At 35.0% G+C, this 26,089-nt stretch overlaps 8 protein-coding genes across 8 annotated transcripts; 4 read left to right on the top strand and 4 right to left on the bottom strand. All coding sequences in view use genetic code 12, as the record gives it.

Moving 5' to 3' along the window:
• Window positions 1–394: 394 nt before the first annotated feature.
• On the top strand, window positions 395–2,419 carry RJT21DRAFT_82830 (polynucleotide 5'-hydroxyl-kinase; the record flags this gene model as incomplete). The annotated part of the gene is made up of 1 exon (XM_064885340.1): window positions 395–2,419. One exon carries the CDS (start codon window positions 395–397, stop codon window positions 2,417–2,419), a length of 2,025 nt encoding a protein of 674 aa, XP_064739712.1.
• A 570-nt stretch (window positions 2,420–2,989) lies between these two features.
• Window positions 2,990–3,391, bottom strand: RJT21DRAFT_82008 (uncharacterized protein; the record flags this gene model as incomplete). The annotated part of the gene is made up of 1 exon (XM_064885312.1): window positions 2,990–3,391. A coding segment is annotated over one exon (402 nt), but the record flags the coding sequence as incomplete, so codon positions are not given.
• Window positions 3,392–5,145: 1,754 nt separating this feature from the next.
• On the top strand, window positions 5,146–5,820 carry RJT21DRAFT_119079 (uncharacterized protein). The gene has a single exon (XM_064881263.1). The coding sequence runs from the start codon at window positions 5,181–5,183 to the stop codon at window positions 5,460–5,462; it is 282 nt and encodes a 93-aa protein (XP_064739710.1). The 5' UTR covers window positions 5,146–5,180; the 3' UTR covers window positions 5,463–5,820.
• A 9,019-nt stretch (window positions 5,821–14,839) lies between these two features.
• On the bottom strand, window positions 14,840–17,836 carry RJT21DRAFT_23393 (Zn(II)2Cys6 transcription factor). Its single transcript, XM_064883828.1, has one exon. The coding sequence runs from the start codon at window positions 17,678–17,680 to the stop codon at window positions 14,975–14,977; it is 2,706 nt and encodes a 901-aa protein (XP_064739709.1). The 5' UTR covers window positions 17,681–17,836; the 3' UTR covers window positions 14,840–14,974.
• Window positions 17,836–18,878, bottom strand: RJT21DRAFT_23407 (uncharacterized protein). Its single transcript, XM_064883829.1, has one exon. It carries the CDS (start codon window positions 18,760–18,762, stop codon window positions 17,992–17,994), a length of 771 nt encoding a protein of 256 aa, XP_064739708.1. The 5' UTR covers window positions 18,763–18,878; the 3' UTR covers window positions 17,836–17,991.
• A 116-nt stretch (window positions 18,879–18,994) lies between these two features.
• RJT21DRAFT_112896 (uncharacterized protein) lies at window positions 18,995–20,062 on the bottom strand (the record flags this gene model as incomplete). The annotated part of the gene is made up of 1 exon (XM_064880125.1): window positions 18,995–20,062. The coding sequence occupies one exon, from the start codon at window positions 20,060–20,062 to the stop codon at window positions 18,995–18,997; it is 1,068 nt and encodes a 355-aa protein (XP_064739707.1).
• Window positions 20,063–20,196: 134 nt separating this feature from the next.
• Window positions 20,197–20,988, top strand: TRM9 (tRNA (carboxymethyluridine(34)-5-O)-methyltransferase; the record flags this gene model as incomplete). Its single annotated transcript, XM_064883822.1, has 1 exon — window positions 20,197–20,988. The coding sequence occupies one exon, from the start codon at window positions 20,197–20,199 to the stop codon at window positions 20,986–20,988; it is 792 nt and encodes a 263-aa protein (XP_064739706.1).
• Window positions 20,989–21,079: 91 nt separating this feature from the next.
• Window positions 21,080–22,426, top strand: RJT21DRAFT_119072 (leucine carboxy methyltransferase). The gene has a single exon (XM_064881262.1). It carries the CDS (start codon window positions 21,090–21,092, stop codon window positions 22,248–22,250), a length of 1,161 nt encoding a protein of 386 aa, XP_064739705.1. The 5' UTR covers window positions 21,080–21,089; the 3' UTR covers window positions 22,251–22,426.
• Window positions 22,427–26,089: the final 3,663 nt, after the last annotated feature.

Here is a 26,089-nt window from a genome sequence, read left to right as displayed (position 1 = left end):
CATGTGAGAGGTCATCAAGGAGATGTTGGGAATGAGAATGCAGACAGGCTCGCAAACTTAGGTGCAGATGCTATGAGAGAGAGTAAAAGGTGACTTATCCTTCTTTTAATATTTTATTCTATTGTATAGTACGTAATGTCATGATCAGAGCGGTTCTTAATAATGATCAAAAATTCGGCACTATCAAAGCAGTAGAGAAGTGTAGCTCTCCTATATCCCTTATTAATTGCTTTAAAGTATAACTAATTAGTATAAATCATAAGACCATAACCTATAAAACATACAAACACCAGTCGTGCGCTTACCAAACAAGTAAAATATCTAGATGGTTTATCTTGCAAAGAGGGCATCTAAATTTTGCAAGCTTGACACACCAAGTCAACCAATGAGCTAAATGAGTGCCTATGCCGCCTTACGTGACAGTGATTCTATTTCATCATTATTGAATGAATTAAATAATCCAGAGGAAAATGGTGTTATAGGTTATCTGCAGAACTCATCAGATGAGGAAGAGCCCATCAGCTTGTTAGAAACCCCAAGTGAACAAACTATTACAAACCAGAAGGCTTCACAAATACTGTCATTAAATCAAGCGCCTCCTATTTCATCTTCAAGATTTACTCCTACTAAAGATAATATTGTTTTTGGAGACCAGTATGTTATAGTAGGCTTGAAAGTTAATGAATATATTATGATTAATGGCCAATTTAAGCTCAACATTCAACGCGGAGCTATACTATTGAATAATATCCACTACCTTTATGCTCAAAGGAGTCTGCATGAGATTATAGCGCCATCTTCTTCTTCTTTGCCGGTAATAGCAAGCACTCAGGTATTGAACAGAGCTAAAGTTGAGGATCAGATAACAGAAGAAAATGAACACCTTTTTTCAAGTGATTATAAATCAGTGGTAAAGATATGGAACTTACGTACTGGTTTAGAGAATATTGGAAAATACTATTCTCCTTTTAAGAGACTTATTTTTAATCAAGAATGTGGAGATGAAAATCTTAATGAATATGAAGTAAAGTTTTTAGACTATTCCTTTGAACTAGTGTTGTATGACAATAGAATGATAGGATTAAATATAGATAAATCCTGGACTGATAAAATCAAAGAAATCATATGTGATATAAATGATCAATATTCACCTAAAATCATAATGGCTATTGGGAATAAAAATAGTGGTAAATCAACAATGAACAAAACGTTGATTAATTCCATATTAACAGAAAGCGATTCTTCATCAATATCATACCTTGATCTTGATCCTGGCCAGCCAGAATACTCTAAGCCATATTCACTATCATTAACAAGAATAGAAAATACTAATTTCGGAACAAAGTTTGCATCAAGCACTGTAAGTGATTCTTGTAAAGAGCATTATTTTGGTTACACTTCGCCTGTACATAACCCAGGCCAATACATTTCTATAATTAGGAGTCTATTTAATTATTATGAAAAAAATAACAAGCAAATGGGAGACCATCTTATTATTAATACACCTGGATGGATTAAAGGATACGGAAGAGAGATTTTGATAGAATTATCAACATTAATAGAGCCTGATTATTTACTTATTCTTTCTAGCAGTTTGGATCCAAATTCAAGGGACAATATAGAATTAGCAGCTGGTTTGAAGTTTAAAAAGCCCATGTTTTTAGAAGGTGTCTACCAAACTTCGAGGTATTCACCAGTGCAATTGAGAATCTTAAACAAATTAATTTATTTTCACCAGAGAAAAAATTTGGAATTTGAATTTGCTTATCATATTTTGAAAGAATCACCCCTTAGAATTTCTTACCAAACTATCAATTCACCTGATGAATTCATTGGTGTTAATGCAATCACAGTGCTAGGTTTGGATGTAATTCTGGATTCTAATTATGAAGATGTACCCTTAATGTTAGAGTCTTCCATTGTGGGAATTTATTTAGTAGATCACGAATACTTTTATTCTCATTCCCACCTATTATATAAGTCAAGTGCTCATGATAATTTACCATTGTACTTATCCAACGCCAATTATAATAAGATGGTAGCATATGATGCGTGGGATAAATTTGTGTTTATGGGACTCACAATGATTCATAGTATTAATCGTTTTCAAAACTACTTCAGTGTCTATTTACCAGAAAAATTATCGATGGATATTAAGGAACATCTTGGACAAGGGTTTAAGATGTTGTTGGTAAAAGGAGAAGGTGAAATTGCTAGCCCGGAAATTTTGAACCCATACATAATCTCAAAGAAGACTAAACAGCTTGCCAGACTTTCCAAGAAAAGGAGATCTGGAATAGCTAGCTCAGATGAATCAGTTATATCAATACCTTATGTAAGTTTTGAAGCAAAGAATAAGGTGGGAGGTGTTTGGAGAATTAGGAGAAATGTACAAAGAAGGAGCCATCAAAGAACATAGTCAGCATAGCTTTAATTAGGCAGTTCAAAAATTTGGCTGATATAATATTCCATCTTTTCCTTGCAACAACGATGTTTGTAAACTCCCAGCAACAAATAAATCATAGTCCATACTTTCAGTAACGAATTTGATCATTTTTTAAAATTCAAAGAAAGTATAAGATCCCTATTGGTCTTACCACGATCGTTAAGTCCAATTCTAATATTGTGATGGCGAGTCAAAGTCGTGCTATACTGTACATCATTGAAAAAGCTGCTGACACAAATCTAATTATATTCTTTGTTAAGATTGTAAAATAGAGGCAGACGAATATTTTTCACAAGTTCACTACATTGTAAATGCAAAGGTTCTATTTTATTGCCTTCTTGGAGTAAGCAACAATTCTAATGGATCAGTAGAAATTAAGTAAATTCGAAAAACTGCGTGAAAAACTACAGCATACAATTAAATAATTAAATTGCGCTCCCCGCGAAAAGATACATAGAACACTAAATAATATAATAGATAAAAAATAACACTAGATAATATAACCGAGTAAAAATAACGCTAAAAGTTAATGTGTATGAGACATCAACAACTTAAGTCGCTGTAATATTGTTCTAACATCACGTTTGTGGAACTAAATTTTAAAATTGACTTATTAAGATTCGAGACCTTCAAAAACTTGCAAACTTCCTTACTGAATTCAGAAGTTGAATCGAGAGCTAAAAGTTCATCCTTTCCATTACAAGCAACGTAATTGTATAGGTATAAAGCATCCCCGAGCTTTTCATTAGTCAAAGCTGAATCAAAGTTTTCTTTGATAGCCGAAACCTTGCTGAAATTGTCCACCAGATAAAAGTTCAAGCTTTTGAAATAACTTGAAGTATCCCTTTTGTATAAGGACGATAAATCAAGTGTAATTAACCCACTATCCAGAGACGATGGGTATCTCTTCTTGAGTAAATCATCTAATAAGGAGTCATAGGTGGATACTGCATACCAGAGATTGAGAAAAACTAATATGAGGATTAAAACTTAACCATTTCTTCACTATTGATAATGTTTAATGAAACAAAATGCAAAACTTTTGACAGAGAAACGCTGTAGCTTATTTATAATGCAGAGAAACTAGAAAGAATATGAAGCTAAACTAAAATGATTGACAACATAGCCCAAGAAGTCTATAATAACCCCAATAACACAATCCTGCAATGTGCTCTGACGCCTCAGGTATTTTTGGAGCCTAACAAACTTGATATTACAACATGAGATTTTGAAATTTTGGAATTTAGGAATTTGCTTTGTACAGGTGCCTGTTCTTAATTAAGTCCACAACCTGAAAATGATGATCTTCTAGTAGAACTCTAATAGGGAGGTATCTCATCTAAATCTTTGCAATACACCAGTTAATCCTCCCACTAATTATAGTGCACTAGAACAAAATTTAAGTGATAGGAAATTGTAGGCAATCTTTTCTTACGATTTAGCTAGGAAATAGTTATCTTCTACATTAATAATTGTAAATACGCCGTGAAGAACCAATTTGAATATACAAGAACATATAGTAGTATCTTCACATTAGGTTTATCGTATGCCTTACTGTTGTGATCCTATTAATAGAGGCAACGTGCGCGATTGCGGTCTCTAGAGGCTTGTGTTGAGGCTTCAAGCTGCAAGGTCCGTGACAGACGCTAATTTCTAAAATATTTGCGCTTTTGAAGCTAGCTCCTATTCTGGCATATTTATATACTTTCCTGGCTGTTGCTTAAATAATAGGGGTCAGCTTATTTTTTGATTTTTTGATCAGTTTTGTCTTCTATTTTCAGCTAACAAAAAAAGGAGATAGAATGGCTCGCGTTAGGATAGATGAGAAAACAATTTTTACTTTTAATCTTGGATTATACTTTTACTTCATCTTCGAATTTAATCCAGCAATTGAGATGAGAGATCCTGAATCAGCAAAACTGCTCTTTGGAAAAAATGTAATGTCAATAGTGCATTGTGCTGGTACTCTGCCATAAATGACAGATCGAACTATTGAATTGAGGAGAGCGGCAATGTCAAAACCATCAAACTCCCTAACTAGCAATATTCGAAATGAGAGTTATTAAGAAGGTGAATTTCATCGAAGTTTGACAAAGAAGGGAAAGTAGAACAGATCGGGCACAAATTGTTGGATTGACCTCTAGAGTATAAACAAAGAACCATACAGGTATAACCTATATACTTTAGCGGACGGAAACATTAACTTTTAGATTTAGTAATTTAAAATTTATAATTGGAGTTAAAGTAGGATTCATTGACTAAACAACATGTGTTAGATCCATAATTAAATAGTAAGTTATGATTCGGACAGAAGAGCAGTAGTTGTTGGAGGAATACTATTTCCGAGCTGAGTAAGCTGCAAAAAGGCATCGAGTTACATTTGATCTGTGGCTGAATACTTCGGATAATATTTACATTTCTGAACAATGTTAAATACTCCATTGATTGAGATTCAAATTATCTTAAATTAATTTTATTTATAGAAAAAATACAGTCACCAAATTAAAACACTAATACGATGACTATTACCTCATTTGTCACAGGCGCTACCAATTTCATTGCTTAACAAATCATTTTGCAACTTTTCAAGATGTTTATAGAGTTATTAGATGTGTCTGATCTATAAAAATAAGAGAAAGTCTCGTAAAGATATTTGCTAATAATAACTTCATTATGAAGTTACTGAATCATTTCGAAAAGTAAGTGCCATCGATAATGCTCAAAAAATGGTTTGATGATACAACTCGAAGTTACTATCTTCTTACATACCGCATCACCAGTTATTATTGGTTTAAGATATGCAAAAAGACATTTCAGTTCAGCTAAGGGTACAGAATTGGTCATTAGATCTATCAAAGAATTTGCCCCACAAATTGAAAGATTCGTTTTTACTAGCTCAATTGTTGCAACCCCTACTGTTGCAGAAGTTACGAATCCTAGTTCTGTAGGGGGTGAAAGCATTGGTAATAGACTACGTAATGAATCGACCAAACTACTTCAAACACTTTGGATTTAGAGCCAAATCAGGATATTCCGCAGTTCAAGGGTCACTTAATAGACGTTAGAGATGTGGCTCAAGTTTATATCAGAGCGTTTACATCATCTGAAGCCCAGAGAAAGAGATTTCCTTCGGTCAAGATATTTCGATAATCAACTACTTTTGGATATCGTATACTAATCAGTAAGTTGAACGATGATATAAACCCTTTTCTATTAAACAAATAATGATTCTGTGCTACCAACCACTTAAAAATAAGGGTCATAACTTTTAAAAGAGTTCTTTCCTCTGGTATATTTCATATTCCAAAGTTTCTCTCCCTATCCAACCTGGATTTGTACTCTTTATAGTTTCTTTATATAGACTTCTACTCTTTATTTAGACAATTTCTTATAGGAAATACATATCAACCCCCTGAAAAGCAAAATAGTTGGTAACTCGTCATCATTTCCCCAAAAAAACAGTATACAGATTAATTAAAGCAACACTAGCTAAAAAGATAAATAAGTCTTTAAATCTAACAATTATTTTTTTCAATATAACTCTCCTCAAATTGAGTTGCCCATTGAGTACCCAATTCTTCTCCGGGAGGGGTAATATGTATTTCCTATAAATCATTTGACTTAAAGAGTAGAAGTCCAAATAAATAAACTATTTAGAGGGAATTCGAATCTAGCTTAGATGGGTATTGAAGATCCTTGAATGAAGAAGACCAATGAAGCAGATCTGAGCATAAAACTATATAGAGAGAACCAACAAACTAAAAATCCAGGAAGTAGAGTGTCTAAGACTCCTCGAAATGGTCGTTAAGTAATTTCATACTGCAAGCGATGAAAGTGAGGCAGATTTAACAAAATTTCTAGTTAGTTTAATCAATTACTAGATCATGGTAGTATTCAACTTTCATTGATAAGCCTAGATTGCTTATTAATACAAAGAAATGTTGGGTATGGTGGGTCACAAAAGATAAACCCCAGTTAGCAAAATACCCTCCACTAGATTAGAAAATAGAACAATTATAGCCTCAATAGCTGGTGAAGAGATTGTAAACCAATTACTGGAGATACAGTGACAGTTCATTACATGCAAATTCTTAATGGATATCGATCGTTTGGTTTTCAATCTGAGAACTATCTCATCGATATTTTCTTAGTAGAATACATAATTATAGGCTTAAACATACTTACATTTACTGTATAAAACCTATACCATACATTATACTTCTCATTCCTACGCCAAGCTTGTATATGATATCCTCTAGATATCCCCAAATCTATTGCATCTTATGGTATTTGATATTAATCCAAATCTCAAACGACGCTATTTTTGGTTATGGATAAAGCTAGCGTTTGCGAGAACACTAGTATTGGTTGAATAATTAGTGTACGTCAATTCCGATATCTATTATATAGCATCGTATCTTCCAGATCCTAACCTATTGAACAAATATTCTACGTCAAAGAATGATATGCTTCTTAAAGTACAGATACCTCTAAAATAAACAGTCTTGAAATTGAATTCAAGAGCAGATCCAAAGAAGTGGTCGATATTTTGCAAGTCGTTTTGAAGATTTCGCTTTAAACAATTTACAAACCTTATGCATGTGTAATGCTTCTCTTCTCTTCCATAGTGATTATTCAAAGATGCTCAACAATCTTCTTTGTACATACATTTTGAACTTTATTTATGTTCATTCTAGGTGGATGTGTGGATGTCCGACAATCTTCCTCAATTTTATAACAATCAATTTCTTAAGAAGTTTTTAAAAGCGAAGAATAATCCGATTCTATATCAAAGATATTATTTAAGGGTGTCCTTTGCCTTCATGCAAGTCTTCGAAGAGCAACAAAAACGCGAAACCATCGGGAACACCAATGGTTTGAGAATCTCAGGACTTGAATCAATACTGAGTTTCTGTATTTAATCAATTATTCCAAGAAAATACCACCTATAATAATACTGGGAGAAATAAATTCACCATTCAAAAAGGATGACCTTGTAAAGCTATCCAATTAATTGGAATATTCAAAGCATGCTTCCCAGAAATCAGAAATCATCAACTATATACAACAACAAGGGTTTTGAATTTGTATTTGCCTTCAACAACCGAATTAATTAAATTTATTTCGTTCCGTTTTCAGAACCTTCAGAAAGAACTCATCGATATTATGTTTCTTAAGTTTACATACTGTTGAAGGCCATGCATAATATGAAATGGTTGTGTGACATTGTTGATGCAGATAAAACAGCTGACATTTAGTGTCATCTTCATGATCTTTAGGATCAGTTATCTGGTCACCAATCATACGATACAAGCGTAGGAATACCCTAAGTGAAGGGTTATGAGACCTCAATTAAGTATGATATTGCCCGTTTGGTAACCATTTGTAACAAATTACAACAAGTTACAACTCCCTTCTTGTTTTGACAACCATTGTAAACGTGTTCCAATAGATATAAATAGATATAAATACAGTATATATAAACATAGTAGGTTTTATATAGTAACTATAATTAATATAAGTGTTTGTTTTAGAGACCACATGGACTCAACTACATTTAATGAACAAGATATCGATAATAATTTCTGAAATTGAAAACCGATAGACGGTATGGTTTTGTTTTTGTAAGCTACAATTGCCAGGAAGAGGCTAGCTACAAATGGTTAACTCTACTAATGTGTAATTAGAGTTGTTGTTACAACACATGTGTGTGAACTCAGAGGTATACTTCTATTATCCCTATGGATAATTGTATATGTTTTATATAGTAACTATGATAATATAAGTATTTTGTTTAAGAAACATTAACTATGGAATCTATAACTCTAAATGTACAAGACATTGATGATCTTATTCATTGTGAGATTGAGGACCGAACGACAAGATTAAGGCAAATGAGTTGTGCAGTGGAACGAACTGATTATAGCAAATATTGCCCGAATCATTAAAGGCCCGGAAACTGTTGTGAATGGCGCGAGAAGTCACTTAAGATAGATAATCATGTTCAATGTAAGTTTCTGTAGAAATTTCAGTGTAAAATTAGGGGGCTATAGAAAAGATGAAGCTTAAATTGATATGTATCGAGGCCTTTAGCTGATGATAACAAACTTTAGAAGCTGTTGCAACATGTTTGTAAGCTACAATGGTTGTGAAGACAGGTAGAGTGTTGTAACTTGCTACAAATGGTTGTAACAATAAAAGGGGGGTTGTAACAATAGAAAGGGGGTACTCTAATAATGTGTTATTAGAGTTGTTGTTACAACACATGTGTGTGAACTCAGAGGTATAAATAGACCTCTAATATCCCTATAGATAATTATATAGGTTTTATATAGTAACTATGATAATATAAGTATTTTGTTTAAGAAACATTAACTATGGAATCTTTAACTCTAAATGTACAAGACATTGATGATCTCATTGTAAGATTGAGGACCGAACGACAAGTTATGAGCCCTGCTTCTGCCAGCGTGCAAGTCAAGTTGAAAGGACTTGAAAACTTCTACACCTGGAAGAGCAGTTTCGTTGACGTCTTCAATCAACTTGGGATCTCAGGTTTCTTAATTCATGGAAATGACTTTTTTCAATTTACTGAAGAAGTTGGTCCTACGGATGTTAATAGATTGAAGAGTAGTGTTGTAGGAATGCTTAATCATGTTCTATCCTTGACCATATCTGACACCATTTGGAAGGAATACAGAGGTTATTCAGGTGATACCGCTTACCTTTCAATTTGTGAGGAGTATGGTAACATTGATTTTACAGCTGCTGCTAGACTCATTAGAAAGTACGGTTTTGGTTCTCCCACTGCTGACGATTGGGAAATGCTTGGAGAAAATGTTTTCTGCCGTTTTAATGGCCAAGAAACTAGTGGACTTATATACTTTGCAACTATTCCTGATACTAAATGGGGACAAATTGAAAGGGCTTTTCACTCCCTTAAAGAAAGAAAAATCAATGCTATTTTTGATGTTGCTACTATTCGGAAATTAGCTTTACGTATTGGTACAAATCCTCCTGATAATTTAGACTTTACCATTAACCTGGATACCGCTTTAGTTGTTAATCGTAGTAAAAAGGTTATTTGCTATCATTGTAAGAAGGAAGGCCATAAGAAGAATAAGTGTCCAGAACTCAAAAATGAACAATCCAGAAATGAATCGACCAATGGTACAAACACGAGCAAGTCTACATCAAGAAGTAGTTTCTACGTTGGTGATCTGGCTTTTCAAGTTTCTGAAAAACCCAGAAATGCTGTTTTTCATTTTGATTCTGGTGCTTCAAGCCATATTGTTAAGGATATTAGATTATTTTCTGAAATTGACACTAATTTTAAGCATAATGTTGATTGTGCTAATGGATCAACCATGCAAGTTGAAGGTATTGGTAAAGTAAGTCTTCCAGATTTTGATCTTACTAACGTCTACTATATTCCCAAATCGGCGGTTAATCTCATTAGCATCCCTGCAGCAGCCCGTAGGGGTGCTACCTTCGTCTTTGACTCAACTGGAGTCTATGCAGGTTTTGCATCTATTGATCTTGCTGCGAATAAATTATCGCACCATGGTAGTTTACGGGCAAATTTGTATACTATTGAAATTGATACTATGAAAAATGAGGGGGTTGGAAATGCATTTATTGGTAATGTTGCTAGAACTCCTCAGGAAATTTTACACAAGAGACTTGGTCACCCAGGTCGTGGTATTCAGGATAATTTTAGAAAACTCGGAATTCAGTGTCACCTGAAGAATTGCCGTAGTTGTATGAAGTCAAAGATGACTTTCAAATTTCCAAAGTATTCCACTCGGAGAGCTACAACACTTGGAGGAATCCTTCATATGGATGTCTGTGGTCCATTTCCACCAGCCTATAATGGTTGCAAATACTTTCTCACTATTGTTGATGATAAATCAAGATTCATTACAACTTTTCCAATGACTTCTACTGCTGAAGTTGGTCAACTTATTATCAACTTCATTAGATCCTGTGATCGTCAGAATTCTGCAAAGGTTCAAATAGTTAGAACAGATAATGGTTCTGAATTCAATAATGTCAAACTTACTAATTTCTTTCATGAAACCGGAATTCGTCACGAATTGACAGTACCATATCACAGTTATCAGAATGGAGTTGTTGAACGTTCCCACAGAACAATTCAAGAATTTGCTAGATCTTTACTTCGTGATGGATCACTTCCAGATCACTTTTGGCCAGAGGCTGTACTCACTGCTACGTACTTGCTTAACTTAATGCCTCGTCATGCTCCCAAGCATCAGTTGGTCGTTCCATATGAGAAATGGACTGGGAATCCTCCCAATTATGACCAATTACGAGTTTTTGGGTGTTTGTGTTATGCTTTGGTTCCCCCAAAATTAAGAGTGTCCAAATTTGACTCTACATCAAGGGAGGCTATTATGTTGGGATTTGACCCAAACAGAAAAGCCTATCGATTATATGATTTGGTCACTCGGAAAATCTTTTCTGCCAGTCAAGTTAGATTCATAGAAGATGAATTTCCTTTTGAAAAGTTAGCCTACCAAGGTGAAATTAATGTTCATTCTAATACCACATTGGGGATTAGTGGTGGAATTTCCTCTCTTAGATATTATAATTCTTCCGACCGCTCGCCACCTCCTGTTAGAGTTACCAATGATGATCACTACCGATCTGATGCAAGTATGAATGAACTCGATGCAACTAAGTCAGAAAATGTTAGGGATACCGACCCTATTGATTATGAAGTTAATATCACCCACGCAGATGATTATAATGGAAATGATTATAATGGAGATGATTATAATGGAGATGATTATAATGGAGATGTTTATGATGGAGATGTTTATGATGGTGATGATGATAGTATGACTTCCCACGAAGAAGATGTCGCTGAACCTACTTCCATTATCGAAGTACCCGATACCATTAAACCTGCTGTTTCGCCGGATGCTGAAGAAAATCTCGTATCTCCATCACCTTTAGAATTTTTAACTGTTCTGCGTTCACAACAGAAACGGAAGAGACGTGAAGCTGATCCGTCCAGTAACATTATATTACATTCCACTGCTTTAATTCCATATCAGCCTGAAATGACAGCTACTTCAGACTATGGTTATACTGACTCCGACTCTTATGCTCCAGACTCCAAGAAACTCCGTCGTACGACAGAACAACCCCAAATCATGTATTATGATTCCGATCATCCACCACCCAGTAGTTCTTCAATTGCCGATGATACTAGTGATGATCCAGAATATGCTGTTTATGTTGATGCCTTTCCTGTGGATTATATTTACCATGTCCAACTGCCCATTAAGGTTCCAAATACGTTTCAACAAGCAATGAAATCCCAGGATCATGATAAGTGGAAATCCGCCATGGATGATGAATATCTGTCTTTAATTGCCAATCATACGTGGACGTTGTCTGGGCTTCCTGAAGGTCGTCAAGCCATTAGCTGTAGGTGGGTTTATTCCATAAAAGGTGATGGAAGTTATAAAGCCCGCCTAGTCGCTAGAGGCTTTTCACAAATACCTTCTGTGGACTACCACGACACATTCGCGCCTGTTATTAGGTACGAATCCGTCCGACTTTTATTGGCTATTCTGGCTCAACTACACCTTATTATTCACCAAATGGATGTTAAGACTGCCTTTCTTAATGCAGATCTCCATGAAGAATTATATTTACGTCAACCACCAGGATATGAAGTCGATGACCACAAGGTTCTCAGATTGCATAAAGCCCTTTACGGGTTAAAACAATCTGCGGCCCAGTGGAATCTTAAATTTGATGCTACATTAAAGGAACTTCAGTTTAAGCGTTTGGAATCTGAATATGGTCTATATATTAGACATCGTTCATCAGGAATCATAATTATTGCTTTATATGTTGACGACTTGCTTATAAGTGGTTCCAATTTAGCTGAAATACTCGAACTCAAGACAACTTTACTGGCATACTACAAGATGAAAGATCTCGGCCAATGCCACAAGTTCCTAGGCCTTAACATTCAGCAATTCCATGATGGAACTAAAGGAATCACTGCTGAAGATTATTGTAAGTCCATTTTTACATCTTATGGAATTGAACTGAATTCCTTAAATCCAGTTCGGACCCCCTTATTAGCCAATCAGCACTTAGAGGATGTGCCTGCTGACGCCAGTCCTGCTGATGCTACGGAATTTCGCAGTCTCGTTGGAAAATTGTTATTCTTAGCAAACACTGTCAGGCTCGATATCAGCTTTGCTGTTTCAAGCTTATCACAATTCCTTCAATCTCCTACCACCTACCATTTAAAAGCTGCTAAGCGCATGCTTCGTTATATTAGTGGTTCTATGGAGTTTGGTATTAGATATCAGAAAACAGATACATCTTCAATTATTGGTTTCTGTGACGCCGACTGGTGTGGAGATACCACCAATAGCAGATCAACCTCCGGATACATTGTTAAATATGCTGATGGCCCAGTTATCTGGAAAAGTAAGAAGCAAAAAGTCGTTGCTATGTCTAGTGCTGAATCTGAATACTATAGTTTAGCTCTGGTCAGTAAGGAGCTCTTATGGTTAAAAGAAATCTTTGAGGAATTGGAGTTAGACTTACCAGCCATCAAACTTAATTGTGATAGTCAGAGTGCAATGAAAATCGCTACCAACCCCGTTTTCCACAGTCGAACCAAACATATCAAGAGATGCTACCATTTTATTCGCCACCACATTAATAAGGACTTTACTGTTCATTACCTTAATACTAAGCATATGCCCGCTGATGTCTTAACTAAATCATTGCCAGCCGATCCTCATGCACATCTTTGCACACTTGCTGGAATAGGTAATCTTCCTAAATTACAGCTTTTATCAGATTAAGGGAGGCATACCGTCTCACAACCATTCCACCTTAAGGGAGGCTGTTGCAACATGTTTGTAAGCTACAATGGTTGTGAAGACAGGTAGAGTGTTGTAACTTGCTACAAATGGTTGTAACAATAAAAGGGGGGTTGTAACAATAGAAAGGGGGTACTCTAATAATGTGTTATTAGAGTTGTTGTTACAACACATGTGTGTGAACTCAGAGGTATAAATAGACCTCTAATATCCCTATAGATAATTATATAGGTTTTATATAGTAACTATGATAATATAAGTATTTTGTTTAAGAAACATTAACTATGGAATCTTTAACTCTAAATGTACAAGACATTGATGATCTCATTGTAAGATTGAGGACCGAACGACAGAAGCTGAACCATTTCTTCTGGTAGGAATGAATCGCATAGATCCAAGTAAATTCCTTACTCTAAGCCGGGGTTGTTTACCCTCTCTGCTTTGAAAGGTAACTGTGGTGATAAATTACATGACTGGTTGCCATTCGAATAGTTATGGTGTATTTCCTGTAAGTAAACATCTAAATAAAGAGTAGAAGTCTAAAATAAAAAAAGGCTCCCAAAATAATACAAATCCAGGTTCGATGATGGGGAGTAAGGTCCTTTGAAAGAAGAAGATACCAAATGAAGGCTGATCTGAGGATAAAAGTGTATCGATTGTATTCTCTAGATGATAGAGAAGCCTTTTTTGCTGAATGGATTTAAAAATCCTCGAAGCAAAGCTTATTCGTTCGAAAATATGACTTTAAAACCTTGAATCGCCCAGAAGAAGAGGTCCCTGTATGGTAATTCAAACTACTGATTTGAGAGGTACTTGGATGTTGGTAGTTTTCATGCCTTGTTGCCATTTGGCTTTTCTCTTTTTTGCATATTTCCTTAGGGTCCAGACCAACGCTTCTTCCTATTCTTGAGTGACCAAAATTAGCAGATCCATTGCGGCGGCAGATTGAAGACCACGTTGCAAATCTGGCTCGTTCTCCCAGAATGAAAAATTCATCTCGTGTGAGTTTTCATTAAGCCACGGAGCTGATGGGGTATACACATTCCCTGAATACTCGATACCAACGGTAGATGTATTTCTTATCTGTTGTTAGAAAAGGCTTGTATCAAAAGAGAGAATGCTGCTGAAGGAACCACCATTCTTGATTTGAGAGTGTTTCTTTTTGTTTTCATGAAGAGACTAGATCTCATAATAATCGTTGTGATGAAGTTCAAAGAGAATCTACCTCTTGTATGTTTCTGGGAGCTTATTAGGGGTCAAGAATCGTATAATACGTTTGTGTTTCTTTTTCTTTCTTTAGTTTATGTTATCAGTTTCCAATCACTACTTCTATCAACTCTAGGTTGGATTCATGATCTCTTCTTTTGCCCGCTATGATATTTATTTCCCTACAAATAGATCTCTAAATAAAGAGTAGAAGTTCATAAACGATGCAATCCGATTGATAGAGTTGACGATATTGCAGTGAAAAAAATGCATGCAACGTATTTTTATCTAGTGGCATTTGACATGGATATAAGCAATAATTTGAAGTCTCTAAAATACAGATATCGCGCCTCGTGTTATGGTTGCTTTGACTACATTACATTTATCAACTAATAAAAGAAGTACATTTACAAACGGCGTTTAATATATATTATCTATAAAGTTATTCATATGTATTTGGGACTTTGAAGAGTTCAAATAATGAAGTATCACTGAAAAAATCAAACTGGTACTGAGGGTTATTGCTGTTATTAGTGCTATTACTTGCGTTGGCTATATTCGTTGTGTTATTAATGGCTTCATCGACAGTGGCACCTGCTATGTTATCCTGATTTTGGTCATTTACATGACTTCCGATTTTACAGTCATTTTCGGCATCTAAGTTAATCTTACATAACTCACACCAAAAATTATCCGTCTGAATATCTCTAATTATTGACATATTATCTTTTGTTTCCAAAGATCCTAAAGCACTAGGAGCTAACACTTTTAAGGAATCAAGAACTGCTATCCTAGCATTTATGTCACTCTGGTCAGTGGAAAGATTAGACAGCGACATATAAAATCTTAAAATTCTTTCAAGATCTCTAAATTGTTCCTTAGAATAGCTTAGTATTGCTCTATTGGTCCATGAAGTATTGCTTTCATAAATGGGAATTTCATTCATTAGTTTTATTCCATATAAATGTGCTTTGTTCACTTTCCAAGCAAAGAAATATCTTTGAGCATCAGATGAAAGAGTTCGCATATTTCTTTTCGTACATGCCAATGTCATCAGTAGAAGGTTCTGGATGATATCTTTCAAACTATTTTCTGGATTCGAAAGATTTCTTTCCAGATCTTCCCTTAATGTGGTTGATAATCTAACAAAGAGCGAAGCACATACCATACAAGATATATGATAATACAAGTTAAGTAATGGTGTGATGATAACAGTGAATGCTCTACCAAAAATCCCCTTTCGAACATAATCCTTTGTATTGCATAAATCGCTCAATTCATATAATAATATTGTGAAAACCTTCTTATGGTAGAAATATTCTAAATCTTTCTCTCCTAAATCACTGTAATGTATATGACAAAGGAAATACATTTGAGCCAAAAATAGTTTCAACTGTAGATAGTAATAAACTTGCTTGATTTTAGCTGATTCAGAAATCAATGGATCATCTTGGATCAACGATTTGAACCTTCCAAATATTCTTGCACATAAAAGTTCCATATCCAGCAACTCTTCTAAGAATTCAGAAAACTCAACTTTTGCCTTAAAGTTGGTTATGGGTTTCGCCAAAGTTTCCATACAGTTAAGTATTGGCCTAGACATTACTACATTCCTTAGAACATCTTTTTCCAACTCAGTATCCAAGATATTGGAAGCACCCTCCTTGTAGAATGGAAGCTTTGTATCGTAATTCAGGTTTTTATCTGTTGATAGGGTGGACGCATACATTAAAGAATCTTCAATATCCAAAGCAACTAAAAAATACCATATTTTTCTCTTTAGATTGGTCAACTTAATGCTTTCATTACCATTGAGAAAATATTCAGGATCACGGTTGAGTCTCAAAGATATTGCGACTTGAATTATAATTCCATCTCCAGCCTGTGTCTCTTGTCCTTTAAAATTATCACCTGCTTCAGGAGCATACTTTTTATATATTCTTGAAAATATCAACCCTTGCAAGATTGAAAGATCCTGAACCCTCGATAAGTTAAATAACCTGAGACATTCTTCAGCAACTTGTACAACTTCTAATGGTACCGGCAGCTGCATTATCGTCTCTCTTTCTTTTGCAATTGAAGGAAATCCATCCACAACTAATTCGAAGTTGCTTTCACTATCATTTGAAAACCATAAAAGAAATGTCAATCGTATTACAAAGAAAAATGTAGCCAAAATAGCATAGTCGGCCATCTTCTCTATTTTCAAGTCGACAATCTTCTCACTTAGCTCATCTACAGTCCCCAAAATTCTAGTGAGATCAGCACGAAATGTTAATTCATCCAATATAGGAAAGAAAGGATATAAATATTCAAAGAACGCATTTAAATATCTGGAAGTAATTCTCTGGTCTGGTATCAATTCTATGATCTTTCTGTTCAATGAAAAGTTGCTTATATCCTGTGGATGGAATTGTATCCCTAGGGTTTTTCCATAATTGGACATTGAGTCCTTTACTTCCCTTAAAGAACAACCGTCGTCTAACAGTTTCACATATCTATCACCGTACTTTTCCTTAGCCATATTTTTAAATGGTTCCAATTTTTTATCCTTTCCCTTTCTAACGAGAAACACGTCCTTGAATGAAAATTCTCCATACTTAGGCAGCGAATCAAACACCCAGAATAGTTTCACACCAGGATCTCGTTTCAGTAAGGAAACAAATGGCAAAGGAGGTTTGGTTATGCGACTCGTTGTAGAATCATCTGCAAAGTGGAAATTAATAGAAGACTCTTCCTTTCTGCGGGGTAAGACACCGATTAACAAATCCTTATATTGTTCTCTTAGTACTTTGTTACTATGGATGAATACGCCGCCTTCTTTTATCTGATCGTCTCCGTTAAATGGTTCTACTGACAATTGTACAGCATCGGGATTTGTGGTAACCGAAGACTCTAATTGACGCAACCGACCCTTCAAGAAAGTCAATTCCTGTTGAATACTTAGTCCTTCAGTACTTATTGGAGGTGGTGACTCAGGATTTCTCTTGTGGTTAACGTGCAATGGAGAACTATAATTACAAGTATGGGAAATACTCAATTTAACACAATTACTGCATGGTAGACCACGGTCACATTTAGTTTTCTTCCTTCGACAATTATCACAACTTAGAGCTATTCTCTGTCTCTTTTTGTTAGACTCTGACATGCCTTAAAGTCTATTTTGTGAGGTTAATGTATTAAACGTTTTCCGCTAAAGCAGCATCTGTTGTTATATTTGTTACAAACGTGGATTTACACGGAGATAAAAGGTTCTAATCCCTTAATGCGGAGTTAAGTTTTTCAGAGATTCTAGGTGGGCTGTATACTTCGCTTTAGAAGCATGTCTTTATTCGTTAGTCGTATTCTAAATATGAGTAATAGATTATGAAATAATGTAGTCAGAGATCATGGTGTGACATTTCAGAAGTGGCATGATACTTTCAGTATCGATTTAGTACAAACTATATGTATTGGAAATCACCTAAACATCTTACCATCAGCATCACCTTGTCTTCTCCATTGAGGGCTTATAGATCCACTGTTTTCTAATTTATATAATCTCCATGCTTCTCTGATATGATGTGGTTGAAGTGGTTTGATTTGATCACCCTCATATTGTAGTCGTCTATCATCTACTTCAATTTCTTGTCCCCTATCTAAGCTCTTAAGGATTTCTCGTTTTTGATTCTTTTTATCTTCTATATCTATAATAAGCTTTGCCTTGTATTCTTTTTCTTGAATCTCCAATGCTTTTGTTATCACATCACCTAAAAACAGCTTTGATATACCCGCTAAAACAACTGAGATATTATGTGGTACTGAATGACCAATTATACTATTGATAATCTTCTTTACACCTCCTTTATTGATTGTCATTCTTCTGTAAGCTTCAAATCTCTCCATTTGATCGTCCGTAAAGTTGGCAATCAATAAGCGCTTTCTTTCTTCTTCATTTAAATCTGTATCCAACATTCCAGCCTTTAATTTTTTATATTTTCTTACAAGCTCCTCATCTTCTATATCGGATAATCCATCAATTTCATCTGAAGACAGTCCAGATCCATTCTCTTCATAGTCAGAATAGTCCTCCTCCAGACCATAACTATTATTATCATCACCATAAAATACTCTTCCAATCAATTCTTCGTCATCTTCGTCCAAGCTAACATCGGTAAGGTTATCATCATCATATTGTTCGTCTGATTGTCGTATATTACCGTTATCTGATTGTCGTGTGTCACGTTCCATTATATTATAGTCTTATAGAAAAACCTTTAATAGGTTAATCTCTAATGATGTTGATTTTAGTTTTCAGATACTTCTGCGCGGATTTTTTTTATTACTTCTATGCATCACTGTATAGATATTTACCAATTTACTCAGGCAAAGTTGACGCTTAATTAAATGTATAGAATTTGAGAGAGTGTCTGTCCAATTTCAGACCTTCTGGATTAAGCAATGTATTGAAATCAAATTTCATCTACTTTTCTAATTCTAAATTAAATGATCTAGCTCGAGCATATAAATGTTTCCAGTCCATTTTTGCCGCTATAACATCATTTGCAAGAGAAACTACTTCATCTTTGAAATCTTCATTAACCTTCTTATTCAATCGTACTTCATCTAATATTTTCTCCAATAGTTTTATAGTGTTGAATCGATATAAGCTATGGATTTTGAGGTTGACATTGTTGGAAGGGTGCTGAGATAATCCAAGATGATCATCTAATACTTTTGTTATGTCTGGTACCACGCTCTCTAAGTCAGCTAATTTCAAGACTGTCACTGTATTTGATGATGTTGGAAGATCTTCTGTGGTGTTGTTTGTCAAGTTTTCAACGACTATAATGTTGAATTTTCTTGTTGCAGAATGTTCTTGATTTAAATTATTAACTTCGATATAATGAGCTATATTATAAATATCTTTTAAGGCATCAAAATAGTCTTCCAATTCCATTACTAGTGACTCTGTGATATTACTATTAATATTCAATGATATACCTATAGAATATGGAACTCCACTTAATAAGTGATCCTGGAATTCATTATTTCGAAATGTATAAATCTCGGACATTAAAAGATGATGTATAATAGCTTGAGTAACAAAAAATGGTAAATCATTTGAGTGAATTGAATCTAATGTATAAAATACATAACATTTACAAAGCTCTGAATCCATCCCTACAAAGTCTTTATCGGCGTGTATTAACTCAATCATATATTGACTCTTAAGAAACGTATCTGTTTCATTCGAATATGGTAGTTCCAATTGATCAATGATCTCTATTTTTATTCTCCCAGGATATATATAATTCAATTCTTGATCTACTTGTATTTGAACTGCTTTTGCCAAATCAGGGAATTTAAACCCTTCGTCGCCAAAGCTTAGATGGACAGGGATTGAGATAACTAAGTCATTCTTAATGTAGTTTGTTAATGGTTCAATACCTTTATTTCCTGATCCACCAAATCTGCTGAGAAATACTGAAATAGTGATTCCAAGTAGAACAATGATGAAGGGGTGCTGAGTAATTCCTAAGGATCCCATTACTTTAATTGTTTCATTGGCAAAAGCTGTGAGAAGACTACTCATACAAAATCTAAGTGTCTGAAAAAATCGATCATCGCAGACCATAAATAAAGAATAATACATTCACTCTATCATTTATTACAACGATTTCAATGTCCGTTCCTTCAGTATCTATAGAAAAGGGTCTAGATCCTGAGAGTCAGGAACAAGATTATGTTCATACGATTTATAACGAAATCGCTTCACATTTCTCTCAAACAAGATATAAACCATGGCCAATAGTAGAAAAATTTCTTAAATCGAGACTAGATTACTCTGTGGGTATTGATGTTGGATGTGGTAATGGGAAATATTTGGGCATTAATGAAAAGTTATTTATAATAGGTACAGATAGATCAGATGGCTTAATTGAATGTGCTCAAGGAATTTCAAGTAACTATAATGTAGGAGTAGCTGATGGTTTGAACTTGCCCCATCCTGACAATTCACTTGATTTTGCGATATCTATTGCCGTTATACATCACTTTGCTACGGAGGAAAGAAGAATCGAAGCGATTGCACATATACTTTCTAAGATCAAAAGTGGTGGTGAGTTCTTAATCTATTGTTGGGCTCTTGAACAAGAGAATTCTAGAAGAGGATATAAAGAAGGTGATGATCAAGATATTTTGATACCTTGGGTACTAGCAAAGAAGCAAGAAAAGAAGCCAAAACAGCCACGAAGAAGAAAGCAACCTTCCAATGAAGTAGTAGAGAAGGATGATCTAAAGCCAGAACTTAATGTCAATGAAACGCCTGAAAATGAACCCGAGACAAAGTACAGATACTATCATTTATACAAAAAGGGAGAATTAGTAGACAATGCCCTCAGGACAAAACAGTGCACCATAGTAGAAGAAGGTTATGAAAAGGATAACTGGTGGGTCATAGTTAAAAAGATTTAGTTTTAATCGGCGTGTAAACACTCCTTTATAGATAGTTAGCAGAAATCTCTTAGGCGCAAACAAAAAAAATGTTTCATTATAAGAAATTATCACTGAATTGTATGAACATAGCGTATAAAACAACCATTGCATTAATGTTATCACCACAGGAGAAAAAGGACAAGATAATCCGATCTACGGATATAGATGCGTTGAGTTGTCGTTATAGCTCCAACAGGTTGTCATATTTCTTTCCAGCAGACCCATACACAGAAATATTGGTTCAATCTTATCAAAAGAATTTACAATATTGTCAGGGTTATACTGGACTATCATCTGGAAGACTACTTCGATCATCTTTTGGGGAAAAGAAGTTTCCATTGATTAATAGAGGTACTTACTTTCGAACTAAAGCCATAGATTTAATAGTTGATCAATTCTTGAAGGAATTTCCTCTGGGTCAAATTGTATCGTTAGGAGGTGGATCTGACACCAGAGCATTCAGAATATTGCATAAATATAAACATGTCAGCTATTTTGAAATAGATTTCCCTGAATCAGTAAAAATAAAACATTTGGCCATTTTACAGTCAGAGGAATTGAAAAATATAATAGAATATGAGGGAGACGATAAAGTTGAGATCAACAATAAACAAGAATTTGAAAACTTCCAACCATGCTTGCACACTCCTAGATATCATCTTGTTTCATATGACTTACGTAATTTGGCACATGGTTCAAAAGATTTTGTGGAACAACTTCAGACGTTCAATCCAGGTTTACCCACATTACTCTTAAGTGAATGTGTTCTCTGTTACATGAACCCTGAAGAAAATATCGGATGTTTGAAGTATTTCAAAGATATTTGTATTGATTATCTTTCTGTAGTCATTTATGAGCCTATATCATTAGGCGATACATTTGGAGCTACAATGGCTAGGAACTTGTCAGAAAGAGGTATAAATCTTCTCACATTTAATGAATTCCCTGACTTAAAGCTGAAATTAAAATTCTTGCATGATATTTGTGGATTCCAAACGGTGAGATTAACTGACTTGAGTTCTATAGCTGGTTATGGACGTAGAAGTGAACCTCACAAGGAATCTTGGGTGGACGTCCAAGAAATATATAGAATTAATCATATTGAACTCATTGATGAAGTTGAAGAAATCAGGCTTCTTCTTCAACACTATTGTTTTTGCTTTGCAGAATGGAGTCCTGCCCAAAATCAAAAGCATTTAGTAGGTATTGATAGATGGAATTGGTTAGAATCTCTCAACTAAGTATATGAAACTTTTTAACTTTTTTTTCTTCCAAATTTCGCAACCTATTTAAAGTAAACAAAACTGTACCTTAAATTTTGACTCATAACTTTCATAGATAAATACATTTCTAAAATATGTTACTCTATTTATCGAAAGATATATCGGAAATCTCTACTGAGTGAATAGCTATACCGATGGTTATTTGCATTAGATAAACGATGTAGATGATACCCATGATGTCTTTTTTTCAAGGTTTGTGATGTACATTTCCCTATAAGTAATGATTACCTTGGAGTGAGTTATAGACCAGACACTTACCGTAATTTCATTCATATTTCTCAAGGTATGAACTACAAAATGGTATCAATTTAGTGAAGGAAGTTGCTTCGTAGTTAATTCAACCATTTAATTTTTATTGTGGTATAATGTTTTACCAATTTGTTTCACAAGGGAAGTTCCAGCTTTTCAAATTTGTTGAACACAATGAGAGCGGAGATAGAAGTATTCAATATTCGGTTCGGTAAGTTCTAGTCAGACAAGTAAAATGACCCAATCTTGTAGCGGGAGATGATATTGTCTCGGGTCGAATTTCTAAATCATCCAATATTGTATAATTTTTGTCTTTAATGAAGTAAAGGGGCCCACTTGGCTTTCCAGTACTTAAACAATTGGAGAAACTTGTAACAAATAAAGACTCTAATTTCAGCAAATCTATTACATGTGTTTTTTTTCCAGGGGTGATATGTATTCTCTATAACTAGAATCTAAATAAAGAAGCTATCTATATAGGGTTAAGATGGACTGGTTTATAGAGATGCAGACAAATACGATACCTAATTTTTTATGAGTGGAAAAGTTAATGGATCAAGTAGATTACCCCCCTTATGTGCTGGTTGTTGTCAAGTGTACGATTAGTGGGAGAATTTGAATTTGGTAAGATTTTAATATGGTAGCGCTCTACACGTGACCAAAATCACGTGAATTGTACAACGTGAAAAATGTAGAAGGTTTAAGTTATTATAAGAACTCTAACCTAAGAATTCTCGTGATCTCAAGTACGAAGCACTACAAATTCAAATAAGAATGCCAAAATGGCTTGTGTGTTAAAAACTAAGACTAAAGTTATATATCCCATTCTCTTAAGTGAGTACGGGTTTGTCCCAAACTTATAATATTATTTGGGTAGGGGATAAGCTCTCTTAAACCCCTCATTGGTGATCTTACTATTGGCTAGGACATAAGAACCTCCCTAAGAGGGGAACTCCTTGGCATTGCAAGAATACAGTGTCCCTTTCAGCTTCCTTAGAAGGAGAACAACCTTCCGTTGACTACTGACTGCCACTTATTATCACTTTCCGGTTTTTTTTTTTTTTTTTTTTTTTCAATACAACATTTATTAAGTTCTATGTAAATAGAGAGTCATAAATGGTAAAAAATTTAGAGAAACTATGTAGATAGTAAAAAACTCTTGTTGGTTAAGGACATTGATAAAGATTGTAGTCTTGTTGAAAAGAAAGAGGTACTGGAGTTATCCAGTTAGCGTCTTGGCTCTATTTATTCAGCCAAGGTGAAGTATGATACCCATCGATAAAGAACTTTGTCGGTTAGTTTGTCACTAACCGGCTCAGTTCGTCGTTTCTTCCGGAGGGAATCAATAGCTTGTAGGTATCTGTTGATGCGTGTAGCATTTGTGATTGAAAGATTTGGATTTGCAACTAAAGCAGTGAAGTTAAGCGGAAGTGGAGGTCCGAGTTTTTCCCAGAGTTTGACAGCTACTGTACAAGACAAGTAGATGTGGCTAGCTAGTTCGGAGTTTGATACCGTAGTTTTGCATATATCACAGGTATTGTCTGCGATGGGATTGTAGTGGCGTCTGTAGCCTAAATTGTAGCGATGTAGTTCATCGAAATTGTTAGGAGCATTAAATTTTAGATGATTCAATCTTGTCCAGAATTTGATCCATTGAGCTTGTGATATACTCAAGTCAACTGACCAACCATTTGGTTCAAGGCATACTCTTTGCTTGGTCTGTTTAGCCTTGCTTCTGCTTTTGAAAGAACTCGGTGTGAGCTCATACATGTCGTTAGCCCATTGGAAATTACGGGGCGTTTGGAGGATGAGTTGTTGTATTTCTTCTTCTGAATAATTTTGAGGTAGTTCAAACCGATAAGGATTTTTACTCTCAGCTATATCAAACCATGCTGAGAAATAGCTTTGTTCAGCATTAGTAAAAAAATTGGCGACACACATGGAATCTTTAAGAAAGACAGAAGGGTCAGTCTTATGCCTGATGGGGGTACCCGCAAGGAGACGAAACCAAGGATATGTTAAACGTTTATTTGGTTGGAGTGGGATTTCTGGAGGAACATAAGCATTATCATTGATATACTGTTGAATTTTATCTCGAAGCAATATCTGATGAGATTGTTCGTCGTTGATTAAGATATTGTGTATAAATCTGGCTCGACGTCCTTTGACTTGTTCTTCTAGATCAAGAAGACCAAATCCTCCTTGGGCCTTAAGAGCATAAAGATTAGTTACACCAATGTGAGAAGGAAAGAAGTTTTTGATCATATCATTTATTTGTTTGATGTCTGATGACAGCATAGGATGATGTAAGTCTCTGAAATAAAGTTTGGAAAAAACCAAGGAGTTGATTCCTTCAGCTTTTTGATGGATTGATAGAGTTCGAACCGTTGTTGTAACTAGTCCTACTCTGAGGCTTTCAATATATGTGGGCCACAGAAAATTATTTATACTGATTCCTAAATATTTGAAGTTTTGATCTCGAATGGGAGATTGTGGAAAAGGGAGGACTTCTTCCATTGGTTCATCCGTGAAATGGTAGATCTTGGATTTCTTTTGGTTGATTAGTGAACCTGAAGCTTGTTCAAAAAGTGCTATTTCCGATTGTATCGTAAGCAAATCTTGTCTGCTACCAGTGAAGAGTGTTACGTCATCGGCAAAGGCTAAATACTTTTGCTCAATTGTCTGGCCACACCTAAGTGGAAGTTCAATTCCTGATAATTTGTTTTCTAGCCTAGTCAAGAAAGGCTCCAAAGCTATGTTGAATAATAATGGAGATATTGCAGATCCTTGACGGGTTCCGGTACCCAAAGAGAAGGGGGGACTGAGGAAATCATTGACTATGACTTTAGCTTCTTGTTGTTGTGTAAGTAGCATGATTATATTGGTGAACTTTAGTCCACAGTTGATGTGGAGGAGTAATTCTCTCAAATAGTCATGATGGAATCTGTCGAACGCTTTAGTAAAATCAAGAAGTATAACCGATTGATATTCTTGTGGTTGTTGTTTGAGTATATGGTTAACTAATGCTCTGAAACGCATTATTTGTTGATCCATTTGTCTTTCTGGCATAAACCCAGTTTGGTTTTTACCGATGATAGTGTCGATATGTGTAAGTAATCGGCGATTTAATACCGAGGCAATTAGTCTAGTAGTTGTATTGATTAATGATATTGGTCTGAAATCCTCCACTTGTATGGATTTTTCCCGTTTGGGAATGATTTTGATAATGACTTCTTTTAAGATTGTAGGTAAGGATGATGAGGTAAAAAGGTTGTTGGCGGCAGAGACCACTAATGGACCTGTTTTATCCCATGTCTTTTTCAAAAATCTGAAAGTAAGACCATCAGGTCCTGGTGCACTTTGATTGCTTGTATTCTTTAAGGCCAATGTAAACTCATCTAAGTCAAAGGTTTGATTGAGTTGACGTTGTTGATCAGTCGAGAATTTCTTATTGAAGCTCTGAATATATTGATTCATAGCCGTTGGATAAGTATCTCTTGGAGTGAACATACTTTTATAGTATTGGGAGATGGCATTAAGTATGTCTG

Source organism: Scheffersomyces amazonensis, assembly GCF_036850825.1.
Source record: "Scheffersomyces amazonensis strain UFMG-HMD-26.3 chromosome Unknown RJT21scaffold_2, whole genome shotgun sequence".
Classification (NCBI taxonomy): Eukaryota; Fungi; Ascomycota; class Pichiomycetes; order Serinales; family Debaryomycetaceae; genus Scheffersomyces; species Scheffersomyces amazonensis.
Note: the sequence above shows the minus strand (reverse complement) of the source record. Positions and strands in the feature narration are given on the sequence as shown.